Below are 24837 nucleotides of genomic sequence, written 5' to 3' on the forward strand. Positions count from 1 at the left end.
TTGTAAAACTATTATAATTGTTTTTAATTCATTTAATTTATTACTATAACTAAATTAAATTTATAATAATTTTTTTTTAAAGAATATTTGCCATATCTTTTAAATATGACCAATATTCCCATCCCCTTCCAACTAATCGGGAAAGATTGTATTAGGAGCTGGTGCTACAATTATAGATTAACGGGGCGGGGATCGAACCACCACCCCTCGGTGATGAGTTCGACCGTTAAGCTATTGAGGCTATAATGTGAGAGTAAATTTATAGTGAGTTGAGGGGTTTATTATATGTATTTATTATTTTTTTTTTCTAGAATGTTTTCAGATTGATATTAGTAGAGTCATACACTACCCATAAATAGTAAAATTAGGTGTCAATAATGCTAATCCCATTAGTAAACACAGTGGAATTCCCACCGGCCAAAGTTAGCCCCGGGAAATTATATATGGAGGTGATAATATGATGTATAAATAAAGAACTGGTTAAATAATTGGCTTATTAGAAGTATATTTCTTAAAGAAAAAACATTTATTTAAAGAAAAAAAAAACACTCTACTTGGTCAAAAAGTTCGCCCAAAGCGGCGAGATAACATTGGAAGCTGTGTTATTTTTTTTACATATTTTTTTCTGTTACCAACAAGCTTAATAAACAAACAAACTAATCAAAAGTCTTCAAAAATGTCTTAAAACTCAGGCTGTATGGTCAACGATCTTTGCTTAAAAATGTCGTAAAACGCTGTTGCAAACTTTTTTTTGAATGTAAAAAAAAGGTAATGATTTCATTGTTTAAAGTAGAATTATCAAGAATTTTTCAAGATATATGTTAAATGCCTGGTGATTAAGGTAGATTCCCTATAAACTACTAGAATATCAAACAAAAACGCCGTCAATAATGCCGTTGCCTGTTACGTATATATGTTACATTTTAAACACATTAACACAACACAAACATTTGCCAACGCTACAACAATCTTCACTCTCCAGAAAACTGTGTCTGATTGAAACATATTGTAAACATTTGTTCAGTATAACAGCAAATCAGTTTGGTTCGCAAACAAAGGATCCATTTACGTGTGATCGTTTATTGACGATAGAGGGAATTTGTCAGAGAATGCCTTCATGATTTTATATTATATTTTTATGACGGCCTTGTACATGAAATAACTTTTTTTATGGTAATTAGGCTTACGCCTCGCCTTTAACGGCCTCCGTGGCGCAGTGGTATGCGCGGTGAATAGGTACACAAGGTGGAAGTCCTGGGTTCAATCTCCGGGGGCTGGGCCAATTGAGGTTTTCGTAATTGTTTCAGGCTGCCAAGCGATTTAGTGTTCCGGTACGATGTCGTGTAGTGTACCGAAATTGGTGTGGATTTTTATCCTCCTCCTAACAGGTTAGCCGGCTTCCTTCTTAGATTGCATCATCACTTATCATCAGGTGAGATTGTAGTCAAGGGCTAACTTGTAAAGAATAAAATAACTTGCAGCGTTCATTCTTGCCTGAAAGGTGAATCGAACTTTATATACGGAAAGAAATCTAAACAATAAACTAATTATAACTTGTGTGCATTAACTTGACACCTGGCTACCAAAAACAATCAAACAAACACAGTGTCAAGTTAATTTGCACGAGCTGTATAGACCAAACGCTCTCAAAATAATCCTCGCCTCTTCAAAACCGCAAGCGCAAGTTTCAAATTTACCTCTTTCTTTCACTTTCTATAATATCGTGATAGACAGAGAAAGATAGACATCGTTACAGAATAGTCTGAAGCAGCGCAGAATATTCTGTAACGTGGTTCATAATACTCAACTTCGTCTTTGTTTGTCTTTATCACGATAAAGAGTACTTTCCAAGTCCATAGATTATATTAAATTAAGGCGTAATCTAAAATGTAGAACACTAATCTAAAATGTGGTAAATATTCTATTGGATCAAATCAGACCTAGGCAAAGATATATTTTATTTACTCGTACTATGGTAAATATAGCCGTATTGTTCATGTGTTTGTATAAAAGATAAATCTTATTTCCAATCATCGAAATTGCAAACACTTGTTTGTTAGCAAACGTTTAATTAATTCGATATATTGAAGTAGGTTTCAAGTGACGTCACAAACACGAGAGGTTTAGTTGTACGAGGAGGAACGCTATTATCGTTTTCAACAACTTACATCAATAAAATGATATAATTATGTTTATTTGAAGTGTCTGTTTGTGATTTCAAAACATCAGTTTTCTCAAGTGCATATACTCAGTTAATTACAAACTAATACACGGAGCTTTTTAAATTTTGTTTGTTGTTCTGTATCTGTCCAGAATAATCTTTGGAACAGCTGGACGAGTACTTGAGCTTTTTTTTTATTCTTAACAGGGCTACTACGATCTCACCTGATGGTAATTGATGATGCAATCGAAAGGCCTGCAGTGGACGTCCGTCGTCTGCAATGACAGTGATAGTAATTTAACCCAAACTTTTTTAACGTATATCGTAGTTCTCAAAACCACTCATCACAAATCACATTTTGGGCGTGGATTTTCATCATACTCCTAACAAGTTAGCCCGCTACCATCTTAGATTGCATTGCAATTATCGTTAGAATGAGATTGTACACAAAGGCTTCTAACAGAATAAAATAAAAAAATGGTGCGTGCACCAACATTGCGCTTTCCGCTGTTTCTCAGTTACAAAACCTTGGGATAATTATGTATTTAGATAAAACTTTGTTTCATGAATTTATTGATACACTTGGGTGTTTAAGGTTAGTAGAATAATTTTCGTTAAAGCCTCGTAAAAGCTTCAGGTACCTCTTCTAACACGTAAATTCATAAATTGAAAATAGGTAGGTAGGTACTTCTAAATTGTCACAATAAATTATATTTTGTGAGGCTTTATAAACAATAAATATTATTATTGAACTACTACAAAAATGTCTTATCAACTGATCTGATCAATGAATGATCTTCTTCAAAAAAAAAAAAAGAATGAGCTAAGCTTGGTCTCACTTACTTATTAATGCAAATTGGGATAGGAGACGCGGAATAGTGATTGCATTTCAGTGTAACAGTGCAGTATTTGATCTCATCTCGACGTTCTATTACGTAGAAGGGAGGCTACGTAATACCTACTCGTAGCCATCGACTAATAATAAGCAGACGGTATCTCACTGTCAAACAACCAAAGCATCATAATGGCGTTGAGTATCTATGTGCGAGTGTGAAGCGTATCGCCGGATTTAAGAAATTAATGGTCTGTCTTCATATCTGTGTTTCGTATCTGTGTACGTATCGGCGTATATGTAAATATGCGGACTGGAGAATTAGGGTGCATCGCTTTTTTAGCTCAGGAGACGGGGTCTGGACTTTTTATAAAGTCTACGCTCGTTGCTATATTTGATGCAGTCAGATGCATTTGAATACTGATTACTTTGCCATCGATACGGCATATAAGAAATTCCAATTTTGCCATCATTCCCTTTACGTGTGATCCATATTTTGGTAATGGATTACTTTTGAATACTAAAACTGATTAAATGCATTAATCTTTCGTAAATGTAGAGATCCGTAGTCATATTATTATTGAAAAAAACTTATCAGTTATGTAACACATTTTATTTCTACTTCCTGTGTATCTTAATGTTCTATTAATCTCGATGAAACGGCCACCGGGCATTTATTTCTACGTTACCTACTGACTTTTTTTTTTATTCTTTACAAGTTGGCCCTTAACTACAATCTTACCTGATGGTAATGTAATGTTGGAAGCGAGCTAACTTGTCAGGAGGAGGATGAAATTTCACACCCCTTTCGGTTCGGTACACGACGTCGTACCGGAACGCTAAATCGCTTGGCGGTACTTCTTTGTCGGTAGGGTGGTAACTAGCCACTGCCGAATTCACAGAAACACCAGCCAGACCTGGACCAATTAAGAAAATCTCAATCGGCCCAGCCGGGGATCGAACCCAGGACCTCCGTCATGTATATCCACCGCGCATATCAACTGCACCACGGCTGCCGTGAAATTTAACTTGTCTGCAACCTTCTGGTCTGGTCTTTATAAACAACCTATTAAAATTTACATCAAATTCACTAAGAAATGTCATCTACACCTACTGTATGATATCCACGAAGGCAGATGACGTATAATCTCAATTTCGTATTATGTCAACTAACTTAGCTAAGGCAAATTCACTAACCTCGACGTATCGAAGTTAGTGAATTTGCCTGCTGATCTATAATTCTGGTAATAGGTTAGTGTTTTATACTTATAGTCAATGCACTTTTTTTAATTTATAAGGACGTTTATTCGATATTTATTATTGACATTCGACCGGGAGTGCCACAGCCGCGAAACGTAATCATATACAATTGATATGAATTCTATATTGACCGCTCCCGTATGAATTTGACATAGCTTATCGGGTTTCAGATTTGCAATGAATAATTCAACAATAATGGTAAACCAAGGTCGACTTTAATAGCTAGCAGTCTGGTATATATTTTTTTTTTACATTTCATAGGCGGGCGCTTGGCTGCAATCATGCTTGACAGTAAGCGATGATGTTGGAACGCGCTTGCCTAAAAGTTGCCTATTCACTCTTGACTTGAAGATACCCATATTGTAGGTGCTGGGGAAAACTGAAGGTGGGAGAGCATTAAACATCTTTGAGTGTGTCTGCGCTTATACTTAGATATTTAGTAATCATCAAAACGTACCTACATAAATATTAATTGGGTTTTAAAGTAAAACAGAACACGCACCCGAATGCGGTGATTAGTTATTTTTCGAAAATTAATCGAAATAGCTATGACAGTAGTTCAGCGGACAGGGATCGAATTGACCTTTTAGTATTGAGACCTTTACCGTAGGAGATTGTGCATCATTATCATTAAACCCATACTCGGCTCACTGTTGAGCACGAGTATCATCTGAAAGGGGTTAGGCTGATTAGTCCACCACTGCTTGGCAGACTTTACACACGTAGAGAATTATAAAAAGTTTCAGGTATGCAGGATTTTCCTTCACCGTTTGTAGCATGTGATATTTATTTTCTTAAAATGCACATAGCTGAAAAGCAAGCCCAGGACGATCCTACGCACTCTGAATCAAAGTCACAGGTCATATCTTCCGGGCTATCACGGCTTCACGGGAGATTGTGCATCATCATCATCATCATTGTCAGCCGATGGACGTCCAGTGCTGGACATAGGCCTATTGCATGGACTTCCAAACAAAACGGTCTCGAGCCGCCAGCATCCAGCGGCTCCCTGTGGATTGTGCATATATAAATAGAAATAAAAGAACTCTTAGATAATACTTTTAACGTACAGTGATGAATGCAAATGGCACTGGAGAAAAAGTTATTAAAATCGCGTACGTACTTGATTTTACCGCAGTCCCATTCTAACTTTTTAAATTTATGCTTAGCTTTCTAGTGGAGCCACGGCTGACGGAAAATCAACTGCCTACTGTGAGCAGCTTTAGAATTACGTACATTCCTTTCATATTGCATTTATTGTACACAAAATTATTATTATATAAAAAAAAAGGTTGTCTGTAAAGTCGGTTTACTGACAATAGTTGAACGTAACAATGTCATAAGAAAATACTGGTGGCATTTTTCAAAAGAAAATGTACGTTTTTTCTAAAATACTGTTGTGTAATAATCTTCATAGACCAGAATATACTTATTTATTTTTTATTTTATTTATTTATACTTTATTGCACAAAATAAAACAAAAACAATAACAAAGGAAAACATAGAAAACAAGTATGTGCAAAGGCGGTCTTATTGCTTATAGCAATATCTACCAGACAACCTTTGGATAAAGGAATTAATGTAATTAAATGCGGGATAGTGCAACAAAAAAAAATATATATATAATAATTAAAATAGTATATTTATATATAATACATGTATAAATATAAAATATACATAATATATAATAAAATAAATAAATAAATATATAATAAAATGATTATATAAATATACCTGAGTAATAATTATAAAGAAACTACGAATTACAACTATACAGGTAATATTTGAATAAACGACTTTTAAAAGTTCCCAGTGTCTTTGAATTACGTATTTCATAAGGAAGACCATTCCAGAGAGTAATTGATGTACGTGTAAATGACTTATTATAGAACTTAGTGTGGCTAGGAGGAACATGCAACCGACTGTTTGTACAAGCTCTCAAATTTTGGCGCTCAGTATTTGAGCCATGAAAAGAAAATTTCTGTTTTAAATAAGAAGGAGTGCAAGGATGATAAAGGATGGAGTATAAAAGAGACAGAATATGCAGTTTACGACGTTGTCTGATAGGAAGCCATTTCAGACGAGCACGATATTCAGATATGTGATCAAACTTGCGTAAACAGAAGATGAATCTAATACACATATTCTGAAGACGCTCAAGTTTGTTGAGCTGTTCTTCAGACAAGTCAGGATAGGAAGAGTCGGCATAGTCTAAGAGTGGAAGAATAAGAGAATGCGCTAAGGAAATTTTTGTTTTAATAGGAAGAAAATTCTTCCAACGTCTAAGGCATCCGATAGTGGCAAAAATTTTTCGGCTCACCTCAGCAATTTGTGGGCGCCAGGATAATGTATTGTCAATTAATAATCCTAAGTTTTTCACAGTCGGGCTAATGCTGACAACTGCATCGCCAAGTAGAATGGGAGGTAAACTAATCGACGCAATCTTTTCAAGTTGTTTGGAACCACCCAGTATGGCAACCTGGGACTTTTTTGGATTAACACTTAGACCGTAGGATGCACTCCAAGTATTAATTTTACTCAGATCACTATTTAGATTTTCAATAGCAGTACATATATCATAAGACGGGGCAGCAGTGTACACTTGAAGGTCGTCAGCATAAAGATGATAGGAAGAGGAAAGAAATTGAGTAATAGTGTTAATGTAAATAGCGAAAAGAAGAGGTGATAAGACGCCACCCTGTGGTACACCTGCCGTGAGTGGGCTGTACGTTGAGAATGAGCTATCAGTTTTAATGCATTGCTGGCGACCGCGCAAGTAACTGTTAAACCAAGAGACAGCGCTGCTAGAAATGTTAATTGACTTCAGTATGCCTAAAAGAATATCAAAATCAACAGTGTTGAACGCATTACTAAAGTCAAGTAACGCCACAACGCTGAGTAGTTGGTTGTCCATATTGTGTCTGATGTCGTCACAAACCTTCACAAGAGCAGTGACGGTACTATGTCCGGGTTGAAAACCTGATTGGTATGGGCTTAAGATGTGAAATTCAGAAAGGAAATGTTGAAGTTGCTGATGGACAATACGTTCAAGAACCTTAGAGAGGAACGGAAGAATTGAGATAGGCCGAAAATGAGAAAAAGAAGTAGGATTTTTTATTTTGGGTATAGGAATTACAAAAGCATTTTTCCATGCACAAGGAAACACACTAGAAATAAGTGAATAATTAAAAATATGACAAAGAACGTGTGTGATATTATCAAGTAAAAGAAGTAACATTTTTCGATTAATGCCATCATAACCAGCTCCACCTGATCGAACCGCCATAATATGTTTTTTAGTTTCTTCATTAGAAATAGGAGTAAAGTGAAAAAAAGGATAGTTAGGAGGTCGCAAAGAATCCAGGTGGTTTAAAGTATTTTGCTTAAGGGCGCTGTCTATTGGTGAAACATATGCAAAATGTTTATTAAGTTTCTCAATGTCAACGTTAGTAAAAGAATCCAAGCGCTGCCGGCCGATACCGAGTGATCCAAAAAATCGCCAAGTTTTAGACATGTCACTGTTTTCAACTGATGCGTGAATATATTTTCGCTGGGCGTCTCTGCAAGCCATGTTACAACGATTACGAAACACCTTGTATTTAAATAGATTTCCATCCGTTGGTTTTATTTTATATTTAAACTTCGCAGCATTTCGCTTCGCCATAAGAACCTTAATATTATCTGTCAACCAAGGCGCTGGTAAGTGCTTAATTTTGATGGGACGTAGAGGGGCATGCTTATCAAAAAGAGATGTCAGTAAAGAGTTAAATATTTGCAATTTTTTATTCATGTCCGGAGCATTAAATACAGCATCCCAGTCGATATTATTTAAGTCCTCTAGGAAAGCAGTATTGTCAAAGTCCTTAAAACTTCGCCGCATGACAATCGTCGGTTTCAGTTTAGGAGGACGGATCCTATATGAAAGGTAGATGAGGTCATGGTATGAAAAGGCTTCAGCATGGAATTGACCATAAGTACTGACATGATCGATAGAGGATGTTATCATTAAGTCGAGTTTGGATGGTGCACAATTTGGAAAGAGATGAGTGGGACTAGTAGGAAGAACGTGAAGATTACTACTATTAACAATATTTATAAAACGCTTTGCCCGCAAGTCATTCTTTAACAAACAAGTGTTAAAATCGCCCATTAATATTGAATGGTCCACAGCTACAGCATACTCTTCAAGAAGACCTTCAAACATTTGAAAATAATCAATATGCAGCGAAGGAATATAAAATACACCAAGTAGTAACTTCAAACGTCCAAACTTACTTTATTTCTTGTAAAAAGTTGGCAACCCTAGAACGGCGAAGCATGACGTCATCTTTTTTTCGAGTATGCAACAGGCTTCATAGAACTATATGACGTTGTCACGTCAAAAATATTTTAAATAAATTCTCTTCTATTATATCTTTGGTCTGCACTTCATAAAAGTATAATAATGTACTCTCTGCCTAAAAACTCAGCACGAACCTGTATCAGAGAAAGAAATTTCCATTTTGTATAATTTATGAACCCAATTAGTTTTATTATAGTATCAGTATATTTTATTGGCTGGTGGGAGGCTTCGACCGTGACTAGTTACCACCCTACCGGCAAAGACGTACCGCCAAGCGATTTAGCGTTCCTTTACGATGTCGTGTAGAAACCGAAAGGGGTGTGGATTGTCTTCCTACTCCTAACAAGTTAGCCCGCTACCATCTTAGATTACATCATCACTTAATATCAGGTGAGATTGTAGTCAAGGGCTAACTTGTAAAATAAAAAAAAATATATCAAAATGTTTGCCAGAACAAATAAGTCTAAAGTCGATGGGTATTATTAAGTAGCAGTAGTACCAGCTTCATAGCCCCATAATATTATTTCATTGTTACGTATACACCATATGAGTTGAATCACAGTAGGACAAATTTTTTGATAAATAATTTTCCGGAAAGTAACAGAATGATTTTTTTGTGTGGATCACAGTCAAGCGCTAACTTATTATCGTATAAAAAAGCTATCATATTACAGAGACACGTGGAACCTTCTTGAAGGCCTTTTTATGACAGTTTTAGGGAAGTAATATTACAATATACCTGCTCACGATATAAAGGTTATATCGTGAATGGCACATCATGCATACCTAATATGATGTTAAGCATAATGAGATTTCAATGGATGTCCTGCGAGGTGTTGATTGGCGATGATAGTCCACTTGAAGCCATAATCAAGAGGTCATGGGTAATCTTTACGATTAATTGGGGCTAAAAGGTATTATTGAACACACGGCAGAGTTAATTAATAGCATTAGCTTTAGCGTTTTTTTTTATTATTCTTTATAAGTTAGCCCTTGACTACAATCTCACCTGATGGTAAGTGATGATGCAGTCTAAGATGGAAGCGGGCTAACTTGTTAGGAGGAGGATGAAAATCCACACCCCTTTTCTGTTTCTACACGACATCGTACCGGAACGCTAAATCGCTTGGCGGTACGTCTTTGTCGGTAGGGTAGTAACTAGCCACGGCTGAAGCCTCCCACCAGCCAGACCTGGACCAATTAAGAAAATCTCAGTCGTCCCAGCCGGGGATCGAAGCCAGGCCCTCCGTTTTGTAAATCCACCGCGCATACCACTGCGCCAAGGAGGCCGTCATAACTTTTAACATAAACACAAGCGTTTTCTATATGTTCCGTGAACATATTTAAGTATAAAGATGTGACAAACTTTCCCTTTTACAAAAAAATTCCAGCTTGTCTCTTTAGCTATTACTAACCTACACTCCACGGTTTCACCCGCGTAATTCCCGGTCCCGTTAGAAGACGGGGATAAAATACATCCAATGACACTCACAAATAACGTGGCTCTCTAGTGATTTACAAAATCGGTTCCGTAGTTCCAGACATTACCCCCTTACCCCCCACAATACCACAAACTTTACCTCTTTATAATGTAAGTATAGATAAATGCTATAGGTAACGTTGTTCTGTACTATACATAACTTAGAACATTTAGTGAAGTAAATCGAAGGGTTCATATACCTGTGAATATCCGATATGCGGGCATGGTACGACCTCGAATTCGAGAAGTATCTTATCCACATAAACTTTCCTTACGTATTATGTTACGTACACACAAAATGTTGTATCAACGTCTCCTTATTTGCTATTTAGTGGTCATGCGATATGCGATAATAAAATAAAGGAAAGGTTCGAATGTTGACGTCATCTGTCCTTAGGGTTGCGGGGATGAACGGAGTCAGAACAAATTCAATCTTATAAAAATAAATATTTTATATAAACGGGGGATTTAGACCTTAAACCGACCATGTGTTTGTAATATTATGTTATATTGCCTGCGTGAAGTTTAGTTAGATTTGTTATTGATTTTATCATGTAGAGGTAAAGTTTGTGACATTGTAGGCGTTAATCTCTGAGAATTTTCAAAATCGGTTCTCGATTTTGATAAATTCTTTTTCTACTGGAAAGCCACGTTATTTGCAAATGTCATAGGCTGTATTTTATTCCCATATTCTTACGGGAACAGGAACTACGCAGGAGAAACAGCGGGGTGATAGTGTTGTCACTCACATAAGCTTCCAGAATCCTATAAAAATATGCGCCTAATAATCTTCTCCATTTTAAATAATAAGAATTATTACAGTGTTGACGAATACATGAATGACAAAATTTTGTAATGTATAAATATTGACGTTTTAGTATAATAAATTATTGTAAAATACTGTAAATATTTGCACGCTGATATGTTAGTAAATTGTGTTGGAATTTTTTTCTATAGTGTAAGAATTATTGTAACCCACAGTTTCAGCAAATAAATTATTATTATTATTATTATGTTTAATCATCCGTCTGCCTTAATTCATCTGCGAAAAAGCATACCTCCGGGAAATACTTCGATATTATTACTTTAGCTTTCTTTACCTTCACACATATAATAATTATAAAGAGGTAAAGTTTGTGTGCTTGTGAAGTTGAAAGGATTATTGCTAGACCTACTTAACCGATTTTGAAAATTCTTTTACAAAAAGAAAACCATGTTATTATTTTGTGAATTTCATAGGCTATATTGTATCCCAGTATTCCCACGGGATCGGAATTATGCTTGGGAAACCGAGTGCAACTGCTCTTATTAAATGATGGTATCCTAATAGCTCGTAGTATAGAACAGGTAGATATATTATTATTAAAGTATAATTATAAGACCCGTGATAGCCCAGTGAATATGACCTCTGTCTCCGATTCCGGAGGGTGTGGGTTCCAATCCGGTCCGGGGCATGCACCTCCAACTTTTCAGTTGTAAAAAATTAAATATCACGTGTCTCAAACGGTGAAGGAAAACATCGTAAGGAAACCTAAATATCAGGGAATTTCCTTAATTCTCTGCGTGTGTGAAGTCTGCCAATCCGCATTGGGCCAGTGGTGGACTATCGGCCTAACCGTTCTCATTCTGAGAGGAGACTCGAGCTCACCAGTGAGCCGAATATGGGCTGATACTGATAATGATGATAAAGTTATACGCCATAAAGTTAACACCACTGACGTAGGTATTAATATAACACAAGTTGAATAAGAAATTATTAGCAATAATTACATTAGTCATGTTCATTCAACCTGTAATAATCACGTCTCTTGTGTTACAATAATGAATCAATTTGTAACGTTAATAAAGCGGGTAGTTATTATATTATTAAACATTACTTGGAGGCATTTACGAGTGAGTTAATCAAAATGAAACGTCTATATTTCAGTAACGATTATATTAAAGTGATTATTTATTTATTTATTTTTACTTTATTGCACAAAACAAATACAATAACAAAGAAAACATGAGAAAACATAAAAAACAAGTATGTGCAAAGGCGGTCTAATTTCTTAAAGCAATATCTACCAGACAACCTTTGGATAAAGGAATTAATGTAAATAAATGCGGGGTTATGCAAAAAAATAAATTGTATATTTATAGTATATACTACATGTATAAATATAAAATATACATAATAAATATATATGCTTTCATTATATTATAATATATAAATATAATAAAACAAATAACAAGAATCATGGGTACTGGTTTCGACTCCTCGGTCGGGCTATAAAATACTCAACTGTTTTTTCTTATAAGAAATTTTCAGTTTAAATTCTCTGTCCGGAGTTAAGAAGTTGGTGATACAACCTCGTATCTCGGAATGCACGCCTGCACACTTTTCTGTCCAGTCGGTCACTTCACTAACTTTTTTCGTACTCCGTAAAGCCAAAACATATGTGATTAACAGAAATCACATTAACAAGCGGGCAATGTCATCTACATACTCTATGATACCCACGAATAGCTGTTGTCAGACACCAGCTGACATTTTTTACATGTGGTCATGTGGTTTGGTAATTTTGCTTCGAACAAAAAGTATATTACAAGAGTATATTCGAAATTGTTTACGCAGTGTACACTTTTATTGATGGTAATAAATAGTATTATAGAATATCAACAAGTGTTAACTAATTCTCATTCAAGTAGCACTTATACTGTCATTGGGGTGGCGTCGAAGGAATTATAAATACTTTGTACTAGGTATTAATCTTATCTGATCTAATTACATCCATATTATCTCGTAAATTAAAAGTAGACTTATCATTATTATGCAACTATTATATGGTAATATTTTCGATTTAGGTATTATTTAAGTTTACAGAGTTAACTTTAAACTCTCCAAGAACTTAAAATCACTCTATACTACAGCCCCAATGTGTACCTACTGTTTACCAACAAACAAATTCAAAATGAAGGTACAAAACGCATGTCATTTCATAACTTATTTATTTTAAGTTATTGTATTAACTGTATCCAATTGTTCTATTCAATAATCGAATTTATTTTCAGTAAATTAAGGACAAGTATACCCTCATTTTTAATTAATTTGTTTGTTAGTAAATAGTACACATTGAGTCGGGATACAGTATAGTTAAATTATATCTGTAACGGGGTTTTTCGAAACTAAGAAACTGATGACTTGGGCCTTGATTTTTTGGTCCTTCTTTTCTATGACTATATATTCTTTTCTATGACGGTTGAAGGCTTGGAGTCTTGAAATTTGTTACTGCCCACTACCGTGAAATTCATAGTTGCCGTAGTTCATAGTCATTCATAGAGCGGTCCCTAAGGCTGACGAACTTTCGAACGAAACGTCAGGTAAAAGAAACGCCGGTTGCTTGGGCACTCAAATGTCCCGCAGCGGGGAGGTTGATTTTATTTAAAAAAAAAATAGTGTTTTGTATTGACATTGTTAAAAACATAAAAAAGGACATATAAATAAATGATAATAAATAAGGTAATAATTAAAGTCGAAAATTTAAAATTTAACTTGTAAAAAAAATTAAAAATAAAATGAGAAAGTGGTGGCATTCACCGACAATCCACATGGCTTAGTACTGTAACTAAACTACAGGAGTTAGTGACAGTGTAACAAGTTTTCTTATTGTTTACAGCCATTGTTGCTCATTGGAAATGCTGTGAGCAGTTTCTAATTTACTAACGACATCCGGAACTGTCCCTTTGTTAACAAAGATTGCCACGCCGTTGTGAAATCCAAATTAGACGTGGCGGAGTTTTCGTGTCAATGATTTGCGAATAGTGTTTTGAATAATAACTGCGATTTGATGCCTGTCCGAAAGTGGCGTGTCGAACTGGCCTCACGTAGACACAATATTGGTTTAGACATTAGTCGTAGCCTACATAAAATATTCGTACAACAATGTTGTTGTAAAAGGATGGACCTATTTAATTTTTAAAAGCTTTTTTAATTTGCTCTAACTAGTATGATAATGATGAGGATACTACTATTAAAAATCAGACCGCGTTGAAACGAGGTATGATCGTAGTATCTTCGCGTGAACGATTTAGAAATGAGGAGATCCGCAGAAGAACCAAAGTGACCTATAAAGCTAGCTAAAGTAGTTCCTAAAGTAGTTAAGTTGTTTATTAGCGTTCGACTACAATGAAAAAAAAATATTATATATTTTTTGAGACATTAATTAAATGAGTTCCTTAATGATAAAGATGCTTGGAGGCCGTTGGATCAGCTTCCACCTTCACACAGGAAGTAAAACTATAAGAAATGTAAACAGTAATTGTTATCAATTGTAAATTATAATACTGTATGACTTTTTCAAAAGAGCAACTGTTGAGTTTCTTGCCGGTATCTTCTCAGCAGAACCTGCCTTCCGAACCGGTGGTAGAATCTTTACAAATAGTCAACTGACGTGTCAAAAGTGCTTGTAAACTGAGCCTACTTGAAATAAATGATTTTTGATTTGATTTGATTTGATTTGACATTCAAAAAAATTTAATTTTTAAATATTTTTTTGACAATACAAGCAATACCTTTACGTTTATGTCTTTAGTGACGTCACAAAATAGATGACCGCGTTTTTTACGTTTGAAAAAGATAATTGAATACATAATTTTTAAAGTCAATTAAATTTTATATTATATTCATATTGATATCGATATTTTTTGGACAATTATTCCACGTACCTACTACACGAAATTGATACTGTTTATATTAAATTTGATATAGGTCAACTACCCTATTAAAACTTGCCATTTATTTCAAACATGATTAATGTTCACATTCCACTTTAATTAGTCGTAGACTGTGATAATAGTTACAATAATAATAAATATTCTCTAACGGGCGGGGATCGAATTCACGACCTCTCGGTTTTGAATCAAGCCTATAAACGAGTACGTGCAGACATTGAGGTTAGTATATTTAGACCTAGTACTTAAAATTAAAACTTAACTAGCCGACATTATGACGGGGTTATGTTTTGTAGTTCAGAAATACCTCTGGCCACTTTCCAGATCCACACTACCATATTGTCACTGAAGTTACATAGGTATGTCGAATTTTCAGCTAAATCGGGTGCCAACATATGCTTTAAAATAGGTTACAAATTTTCACGCGCTAGGAGTTTTGTTAGATTTTGTAATAGTTTAAAAATTGGCTGAGAAGTTTTATTTTTAATTAGTAATAGTAGACGAAATGAACAACTGGCAGGGTCACTGAGTAACTCGCTATAATAATAATATTCAAAACGTTATTATCTTTTCTTTTAAATTTTCATAATGCTATTGCAAAATTTATAAAAAAACATCAACCCCCTGCTGCGGGACATTTGAGTGCCAAAGCAACCGGCGGTCAGGGCTCCAGAGTGAGGAACCTCCTCACATTACGCGCTGTCTCAAGAATCACTGCTTTCTGTATCCGACCCTTAATCTAGTAGTTAAGCGAAAGCTTCTTATGGTGTTGGTTGAAGCTTTTCGCTATAAGACTATTGACTGAAACGACTATCGGAATAATAATAATTAACACAACATGGCGGTAATCTTGTGAGCAAGGTCCAAGTATTTAGACATTTTAATAATACGATTATTTCAACGAAAATAGATTTACTATTGTCATCATCAAGTGGCATTTTATATTATGGTAGGGGTAACTGAGTTAAATGGTAACATTACTTCAAGGAAATAAATCTTGTATTACACAATTATAGCTTATAAACAAGCCAATACAAGTTATTCAATTAACGCATTCGAAACGAAATTAATTGCTTTACCTAACAAGTACTAAATTAACTCTCCTATAACTTTTTTAATTAGCAGCTAATAAACATTCTCAAACTGTACACATAAGTAGATTTATTAAGTAATCAGTCTTCACAGTGATGTGTGAAAAGCGTGTATAAGGAAGCGCCTGTCGAGTTGGGATCGCATGCAGTAACCGTGCGTGATGCCGTCCGCGGGGCGCTCACGCAAAGGTCGCTTCGATTACTGAACGCTGCGCCTTACTCGAGTTATTGCTCCGGTATCTATACAGGCGCTTCGGCTGACAATGTTAAGGTCACAGACATACTATTATAGTATAGAAATATGCTATACTAGTAGGGGAGCCTAAGAGGGGATAAAAAGGATAAAAAGAAATTAAAATAAATAGTTTTATTAATTATTTTTTGTATTGATAATAAAAATTGTAAAGAATGATGATTTTAATATCTCTTCTCGGACCAAGGCGCGTTTGGAACCCTCGTAACTTAAATTTTAAGTTTTCGACTACTATTACCACCATTAGATTAAAATAAATTAACATTATTCTGACCTTTCAAAAGTGCTTGTAAACTAAGCCTAATTGAATTTTAAATTTTTGAATTTTGAATAAAGCAACTGCTGAGTTTTCTGCTGACTCTTCTTAGCAGTTCCTACCTACGAGTATCTACCTGCCTGCTGAACCGGTGGCAAAATCTTTACAAATAGTCAAACTTGACGTTTCAGAAGTGTATCCACGTAATAACGTAGATGCAAACATAAATATCAATATTTTTTTTAACATAAAAATGGAACCGACTTCAAAGACGTATTCCAGTTATTTTGATTTTAACACAAAATTACCAAATTTTTTTTAAAAAATGATTTTCATAAAAACAAAATGGGACCAATCTGAAAGTACACTCTTTTAAAAAAAAGGTTAAATTGGTTCACAAAAGACGTAGTTATGAGGTAACAAGCATTAAGAAAAAGAAAGAAAAACATAAACGTTGAATTGAGAACCTCCTCCTTTTTTTAAAAATCGGTTAAAAATTGTGTAAACGACAGTAATAAAACGCGCCCAAGCGGTTTTACCACTTGACCATAGCCCCATTTTAATTACGAATAGGTATTCGTAATTAAAATTGTATAAATCATTGTTCTAATTCCCAAAATCCCAAGGCCATGTGAAATGTACCCAACTAATATTTTTAATCTGTTAATGCTTTCACGCAACTGAAAGGCCTTTCAGCTTTAAATGCAAATACGGTCACCAACGCCGGCCTTGTTTATAAAACATCGATATCCGAGGTTACCTGCCCGTTCTATCCGAATTCCCACTGTGCTTTAGATTTTGATTAGAGATAAGCGGGAAATGGGATTGTTTTAAATCGATATCAAATTTTACTGTCATATTTCATGCAACTGTTCTGCCGGTACTATCAAAATGTTCTAAATACTGGTATACCTAATAAGAATAATTATTAGGTACTGGGTAGGTATAGTAGGTAAGGCCGTGATGGCCCAGTGGATATGACCTCTGCCTCCGATTCCAGAGGGTGCGGGCTGGAATCCGGTCCGGGGCATGCACCTCCAACTTTTCAGTTGTGTGCATTCTATATTTATTGAATATCACGTGTCTCAACGGTGAAGGAAAAACATCGTGAGGAAACCTGCATACCAGAGAATTTTCACAATTCTCTGCGTGTGTGAAGTCTGCCAATTCGCATTGGGCCAGCTTGGTGGACTATTGGCCTAACTCCTCTCATTCTGAGAGGAGACTCGAGCTCAGCAGTGAGCCGAATATGGGTTGACTGATGAGGTATATGAATGTAATCATCATTGGTTATGTGACTCTCGGAAACAACTGAATACTCTTTTTGAGTTTTTATTACCATAACATCCGTGTTTATGAATATTTATTATATTGTACTTCCTGTTTATTTTTGTCATTTTGTATCACTATTAATCATACTTTATTAGTGCGAACGTATCCATTAGGATGCCACACCTGCGTTCGTTCTTGATTCAATGTTGGCGGTTTGTTGAGGCTTGAATCTTCACGAAATCAATTTTTAAATAAGTTAGCTTGAGGATTCATTTAGTAAGTATATGATGCGGATCCATATCCAAAATCTCGTAACATTTTTAAAATTTGTTGATTATGCCTTACTAACTTTAATCAATAAATTAAGTTATCGCTTACTAACTAACGCTACGAATCCTTTCTTGTCATTATACAAAGAGTGGTCATATTATTGAGCTTTACACATTGATCTGATGAAGAAGGGGTGTAATGTAAATACAGAAAAAATAACTAATTACGTTAGAAAAACCCAAGGTCCCCTTAAAACCATTGTAACGCGATCGTTAGGGTACACGCCCACCTGTATCTTTAATTATGTCTATTTGCTTTTACGACTCAACGTGAAATATCGCTAGCCCTGAAGGCAGGGCCACGGCGCTTCGTAGGCATGGAGCCAACAGATGCGACAATGTTCGTAGAAATATATCTTGTACAGTCAGCAACAATTATTGTTCTAATACAATTGCTTTAACTCAAGGTGTCGTCAATCTATTTCGAGAAGTCATGGATGTAGCGGTAAAGAGTCTAGATAAGTGAGACAAGCTATTAGCGAGAACTAAATAAACCTAATACTCCTTGAGAATAAAAATGTTATCGGAAATAAGTATAATCTAGTATATACAATACCTAGGCAATGTAGAAGATTAAAAATTAATCTGGGGACATCTTGCAATGTATAAAATATTATGGATGACTATCAAGGTCATCTAGAAGTGAGTAAACAATTATGGTCTATACATTTATAGGTCATACATTTTAAATTTTATGATTTTAAGATGTTACATTTGAGCTGTAGTTATGAAATTTGGTATTCTAATTTTTTTTTTTTTGAGAAACCAAATTTCACGTTAGGTAGACAAAAGTGGCCTCAAATGGTTCGTGTAAAGATACTTGTCGCTTTATTGTGAGCCGTTCTCTCTGATTTGGCTAACGCTCTTTCGTGCGTCTCAAAAATGTTTGATCCTGTTTCAACATACACATGAACTTTTAAAAAATAATTTATTTGTAACATAATCTTATTTTTAAACATCATAAAAAAAATAGGACGAGGTCTCCCGGTTTCATATCTTTGAGTTTGAATGAAAAGCTTTGTGATTTATTAGACATCTCCAAGGAAATATTTCTAGCTCTTTCGAGTTACGTAGAACTAAATGATCACTTTGATTGTACTACAAGAGGTAATTATATAGTTTAATTAGTGTAATTATCGTACACGAAAAAGGTAAGGCATTCATTGTTTCGAAGTTAAGCAATCCAAGTTATCTGTTAAATCAGCAGTTTTCGTTTAAAAAAAATAACAGATTTGACTTTATATCGCGCTAAATTACGAATAATCAATAAACTCAGTTGAACAAATTGTTGTCTAGAAGGATAACACACATTCCATTTATGCATACATAAATTGTATCAAATAATAATAATCTTCTAATAATCTAATTCTTTCTCAAATTTATTTTTAGATACGAATGTGAAAACACAGTGATTGAGAAATTAGAAATATACTTACAGTGAGAGAGTGTTAGTGTTTGATAAAGAACAAAGAGATATAGATGACAAGTGGTAATGATGTTATAAAGCGTTGTGATGAGTGGTCGCCACCAGCTGCGAGTGCCGGAGTTGAGGGTGAGTGGCGCGCCAGCAGAGGAACCAGACGACCCTCCCTCTGCCCTGCCGCCCTTTGCGCTCACTCTCCCCTCCATACCTAGGCGAAGACACTCTTGGATATGTGGGTAAGTTATCAATCATCATTGTAGGTATAAATGATGCATCAATCTAATTTGCAACTTTATTTCAATGGTAGAAGAGTCGAAATTAGTTTGACAGTAACAGACGCGCATTGTCTCAGACTCTATCTTATCACCGTGGGACGACGAGAGTATAATATGTGTTAATTAATTTTAGACTTTATTTTGACAGTAGTTGAATAGTAATTAGTTTGACATTAACAGACGCGCTTTGCCTCGAACTCTATCTATAATCCACGAGAGGTAACGAGAGTATTGAGATTAATAAATTTTCGACTTTATTTCAAAAGCAGCAATATTAAAATTAGATTGACAATAGCAAAAGCGTTTCGTCGCGCTTCAGATGAACCGTCGGCCCTATTATCCACGACTGAAGTGACAAAAGTAAGTATTGTCTGATAATATGTTTACCTTAGATTATACCAATTATTTACAGAATAAAAACCTTTTTAAGTCATATTTAATTAATGTTAATCAACCATTTTTATCGCATAGTACTTTGTTACCTACGTAACTTTATGTGATGTAGGCATTGTATTTAATTCAAAGAAAGTGTGCCAACAAGCCCTTTTCGTTATTTGTATTCATTCTAAATACAGTTTTTGTTTCTCCTTTTTTCACGGTGTTCGCCTTGTTTTTTGGGATGTCTGCCTCCAATTTCATTATCTACACAGAAAAGAGGCAAATACGCCCGAAGGTCGACTTAAAACAAATCTGTATTCCTCCAGTGCGTATGAGGCTTATTTCAGGCTATTTGGTTAGAAATGCCGGCGGCAATGAGTCCAATGATCCTAGCCGTATGCGAAAAATATGTAATGGCTTGTGCTCACGTAAAACTGTGTTATTTTCTTTATTTATGAATAGAATAGAAGACATACTTTGTTTTTCGCTCAACTACACTTATTACAAGTGCTTTTTGTTGTGTTAATTACAACTATTACTAGACTATTACCGCGATGGTTTAGTTACAATAAATTAGTCTATGTGAGTTTGGTTCTCGAGGTCCTATTGTTTTTTTTTTCTTCCCAAAATAGTATCAGCTTAGAGTTGGGAAGTTGGTCGTGTAATGCTATCCACCCACTATCCAATACCGTTACCGTTAGCGCCGCAGGCATGTGGGCTTGTTAGAAGGTGGCTATAGCTTGGCAAATTCGTCCGCACCACTCCCGATGGTCTGCGGGAGTCGGGGGCGAGTAGCGATGATAGATAAACCCACCCCACTTCAAGCCTCTGTCCCGCGCGCACGACTTCACACCCGCGCAGTTCTTTCCTCCCCGTCACTCATATATCATGGGAGTGTCATCAACGAATTTGCCAAGATATAGCATAACACCCCCGTGCATCAGAGAACATCCGTACATCAGAGTACACGTTATTCATCTGTAAAATCACCTCAAGAGTAAGATATTGTAACTATAAGGCCGTCAATCCGCATAGAAGCACCGACATCGATATTATAGACAAGAATTGAAACAAAGAAATTGTTCCTTTGATTGTTATGCTTTAATTCCTTGACTATTTAGCTGATCACCATACAAATGTCCATACACGTTAGGCTAAAAAGTTTTACTTTCAATGATGATGAATGCATTTTTCTTACCGAATAGTAGGAGTAGTTAGTAATAAAATTATTCTAAAAAATATTCTAAATACGAAAATACCAATTATGCGTGAACACTGTTTCTAAAAAAATTAAAATAAAATGTCTCAAATAATACTTTTGACATAAAAATATGTATATTTGTTGTATGTAGTCATCATTATCAACCCATCTTCGACTCACCACTGATTTCGAGTCTCCTCTCAGAATAGAGGGCTTAGTTAGGCGAGTAGTCCACCACGCTGGCCCAATGCAGATTGGTAGACTTCACAAACGCAGAGAATTAAGAAAATTCTCTGGTATGCAGGTTTCCTCACGATGTGTTTCCTTCACCGTTTGAGACACGTGATTCTTTTCTTAAATGCACACAACTGAAAAGTTGGAGGCTGAAGTCATATCCACTGGGCCATCACGGCTAGCATATTATTTAGTAGGTATATTTCAATAAATAATACTATTTTATAATTTCCGTACGACATTGGGAAAATGATAATGAGTTAGCAATGGTATGGATATATGTTATTATTGTTGCACCATGACTCAAGAGTACGTCGTGCCGGTATTGTGCTGTTTTCAACTGTCCGTCTTCAAAACAATTAATAATATCAGATATTCATGAGATATTCTAGTCGCCTGTCGTGAGCATTTGTGGAACAAAGGACAGCTATGTGAGCGTCTTAGCAGCCTCGGCTATTGTGGTGGAATGTCTTCAAGTTTTAATTTTGTCGTCCATTTATCTCACTGAGTCTTTGAATATGAAGCATGTTTTAAGTTTTTAAATACTGGCGTGAGTTTCTACTAATGTTTCACTAGCAAACCACGTTATTAGTGAGTGTTAGACGAAATGGAATGGATACACCACACCGTGCAGGCGCCGTATCCATCTTGTAGCAGAGAGAGATCCCCGGACTTGTGACCGATGGTGTAGGGTTAAGGACGTCATTGACAGTTAACTAACACTCCCCTTCCCCGCTCGTATTGTTCTCCCTGCCTAGCCAAACTTGATAAGATCCTACTAAAGCAGCTGAGAGCCTTCCATTCCGTAGGGTGTGGGTTCGAATCCGGTCCGGGGCATGCACCTCCAATTTTTCAGTTGTGTGCATTTTAAGAAAATAAATATCACGTGTCTCAAACGATGAAGGAAAAACATCGTGAGGAAACCTACCAGAGAATTTTCTCGATTCTCTGCGTGTGTGAAGTATGTCAATCCGCATTAGGCCAGCGTAGTGGACTATTGGCCTAACCCCACTCATTCTACGAGGAGACTTGATCTCAGCAGTGAGCTGAATATGGGTTGATAATTATGAAAGCAGCTTTGAATAATAGCTATTATAAAACTTGCTATTATATTTTATTTCCATATTCTTACGGGAATAAAAACTACTAATAAAATTACAATAAAGTTACAACGAATTAAATGTAACCTATTGACTCTATTAAAATATTTCGAGTTTGAATAGAAACGTTTGTTCCTATTTGACCAATCAAAGTGTGTATGAAAACAATCCGTGTTGACAAGATTAGTGGGAAATGAGTCAATCTGTGAACGAGGAAATAGCAGTTTGATTCCAATCACTGTTTTCACGTCGCGATCGCGGATTGCTGTTAGCTTGCGAATAATACTGATTGCCCTCAATATTCCTAATTAATTTCGATATCATACATTATTAAGTAACGTAACATAATTAACTATGTGCTTCTATGGTAACTGTGAAATTAATTATTTATTAAATACTAGCGGACGTCCGCGAGTTTGTTCGCGTGGAAAATAACCATCATAATGTCATTTTAGAATTTAAACTATCGTGAGTAATATTCATAATAATTGATTATGAAACACGGCTTAAACTTACGTGATATAACGTTGGAGTATGCCCGATTAGTTTCAAAGCCATACGGGGCCCTGCCCCGTACGGAGCTGGTTCTTGCAAAAATCAGCTCATGACTAAAGGCCTCATATGGGTTATCCATAATGAATTAACACCATAATGCACACCGTTTTTCTGAACATCTTCGTTCTTCCAACACGATTTCGGGTGCTTTCAGAAAATAACATCATCTGATAACATAAGCCCTTCTTATTCTTCTTATAGTGCTAGTTTTGACGAAGGTCAGGGATCATTTTGACAACTTTGAAATGAAATTTTATTATTTATAGTTTACAATCACTGATGTGGCTGAGACCTTCTTTTAAGTAAAAACCTGTGTCAGAAGGTCTCGCTACTTCTTCCCTGGATATAATCAATTACAGAAGGTCAAATTTTGGTCTCCGAAGAAGACCGATACCCAGAGTCCCAGATACTCTAACTGCCTTTAATTTACAGTATTCAGGATCTCTCTGGTTTTTCCAATGCGTTGCAATACTGTTTACATAACCCAGTCAAATTTAACTGATTTGTATGATAATTAACACTATTATAGATAGATTGAAGTTTGTAATTCCACATAATATTGTGCTAGTACATATAATATCCTAACATTCTCACGGGAACGATATACAGGTTGCTGGGGAGTATTTCCCTAACTCTAGGGTTATTTTTTACCGAAAATTAATTAAAAAGGTTCATGGAACATGTGTTCTTAAATTAATATTTTCGGGGTAAATAATATTTCTTTTGTTAATATATTTTTTTTTTTTTTTTTTTTCGTATCTGCCGGTCAGTACAGAACCGCAGAGCATTTCTTCGTACTGACTTTCTATTTTTCATTTATCTTTCTCTTTCTTTTCGGCTCGTTCTCTTTCCTCTCTCCTTATCATGATAGCTCTCAGCATCTGCGAGTACTTCCTCCATTCCTCCTCGTCTGCTAGCATGCGTGCAATGAGGTTTTGCGCTTCCACCTTTCCCATTGGCCCCTGGGCCCCTGGTCTTAGATCAGCGCAGCCCGTACACTCGAAGATCGCATGTCTCGGGGTGTCTTCCTCGCCGCAAAAATAGCAGTTTTCACTGGGTGCCTTGCCAATAGCATAGAGGTAAGTATTGAAGACCCCGTGTCCACTTAGCGCCTGAGTTAGCCACCGGTCTACTTCCCCATGCTTTCGTTTGTGCCATCTTTTCAGGTCGGGGATAAGCTCACGTGTCCATGTCCCTTTTCCTGTTCCCGTCCACTCGCTTTCCCATTCAGTCAGTATGTCCTCGCGTACTGCTATTGGTGTACTCTCCTTCTTTTCAAATAAAGTTGCTCGCTCTTTCACAAGCTTGGCTACAGGGATAAGCCCCGCTATAACCAGCACAGCTTCCGTTGAAATTGTACGGTAAGCACCGCTTATCCCTATTGCAAGTCTTCGTTGTACTGACTCCAGCTTTTTGCGATATAGCTCCACCTTCATAGCTCCGGAAAACAGGGGGGCGCCATAGAGAATTGCGGATTGTGCTACTGACGCCAACACTCTCCGCTTACCAGCTCTAGGGCCTCCTTTTGTAGGCATAAGCCTGCAAAGAGCTTCCGCTTGCCTCTGAGCTTTTTGAGATACTTCCTCAATATGTTTTTTAAAGTTCAAGCATTTATCGAGCCATATTCCCAAATATTTCACGTGTTCCTTAGGGATCACTGTAGCACCTTGGATTCGAAATGT

General features: G+C 36.0%; 1 protein-coding gene across 5 annotated transcripts in view; it reads left to right on the forward strand.

The window, feature by feature from the left end:
* Positions 1-24837, forward strand: part of LOC112044075 (cAMP-specific 3',5'-cyclic phosphodiesterase) — a 629441-nt gene that overhangs the window by 262446 nt on the left and 342158 nt on the right. Inside the window, exon 2 of one of the 5 annotated variants that reach the window (XM_052882558.1) lies at positions 19379-19648. The exons of the other annotated variants lie outside the window; for them this stretch is intronic. Within the exon in view, the coding sequence (XP_052738518.1) occupies positions 19503-19648 (146 nt within the window). The 5' untranslated portion in view covers positions 19379-19502. The remainder of the gene's footprint in view (positions 1-19378; positions 19649-24837) is intronic. 5 annotated transcript variants of the gene reach the window in all.

Source organism: Bicyclus anynana, chromosome 7 (genome assembly GCF_947172395.1).
Source record: "Bicyclus anynana chromosome 7, ilBicAnyn1.1, whole genome shotgun sequence".
In the NCBI taxonomy this organism is placed as follows: domain Eukaryota; kingdom Metazoa; phylum Arthropoda; class Insecta; order Lepidoptera; family Nymphalidae; genus Bicyclus; species Bicyclus anynana.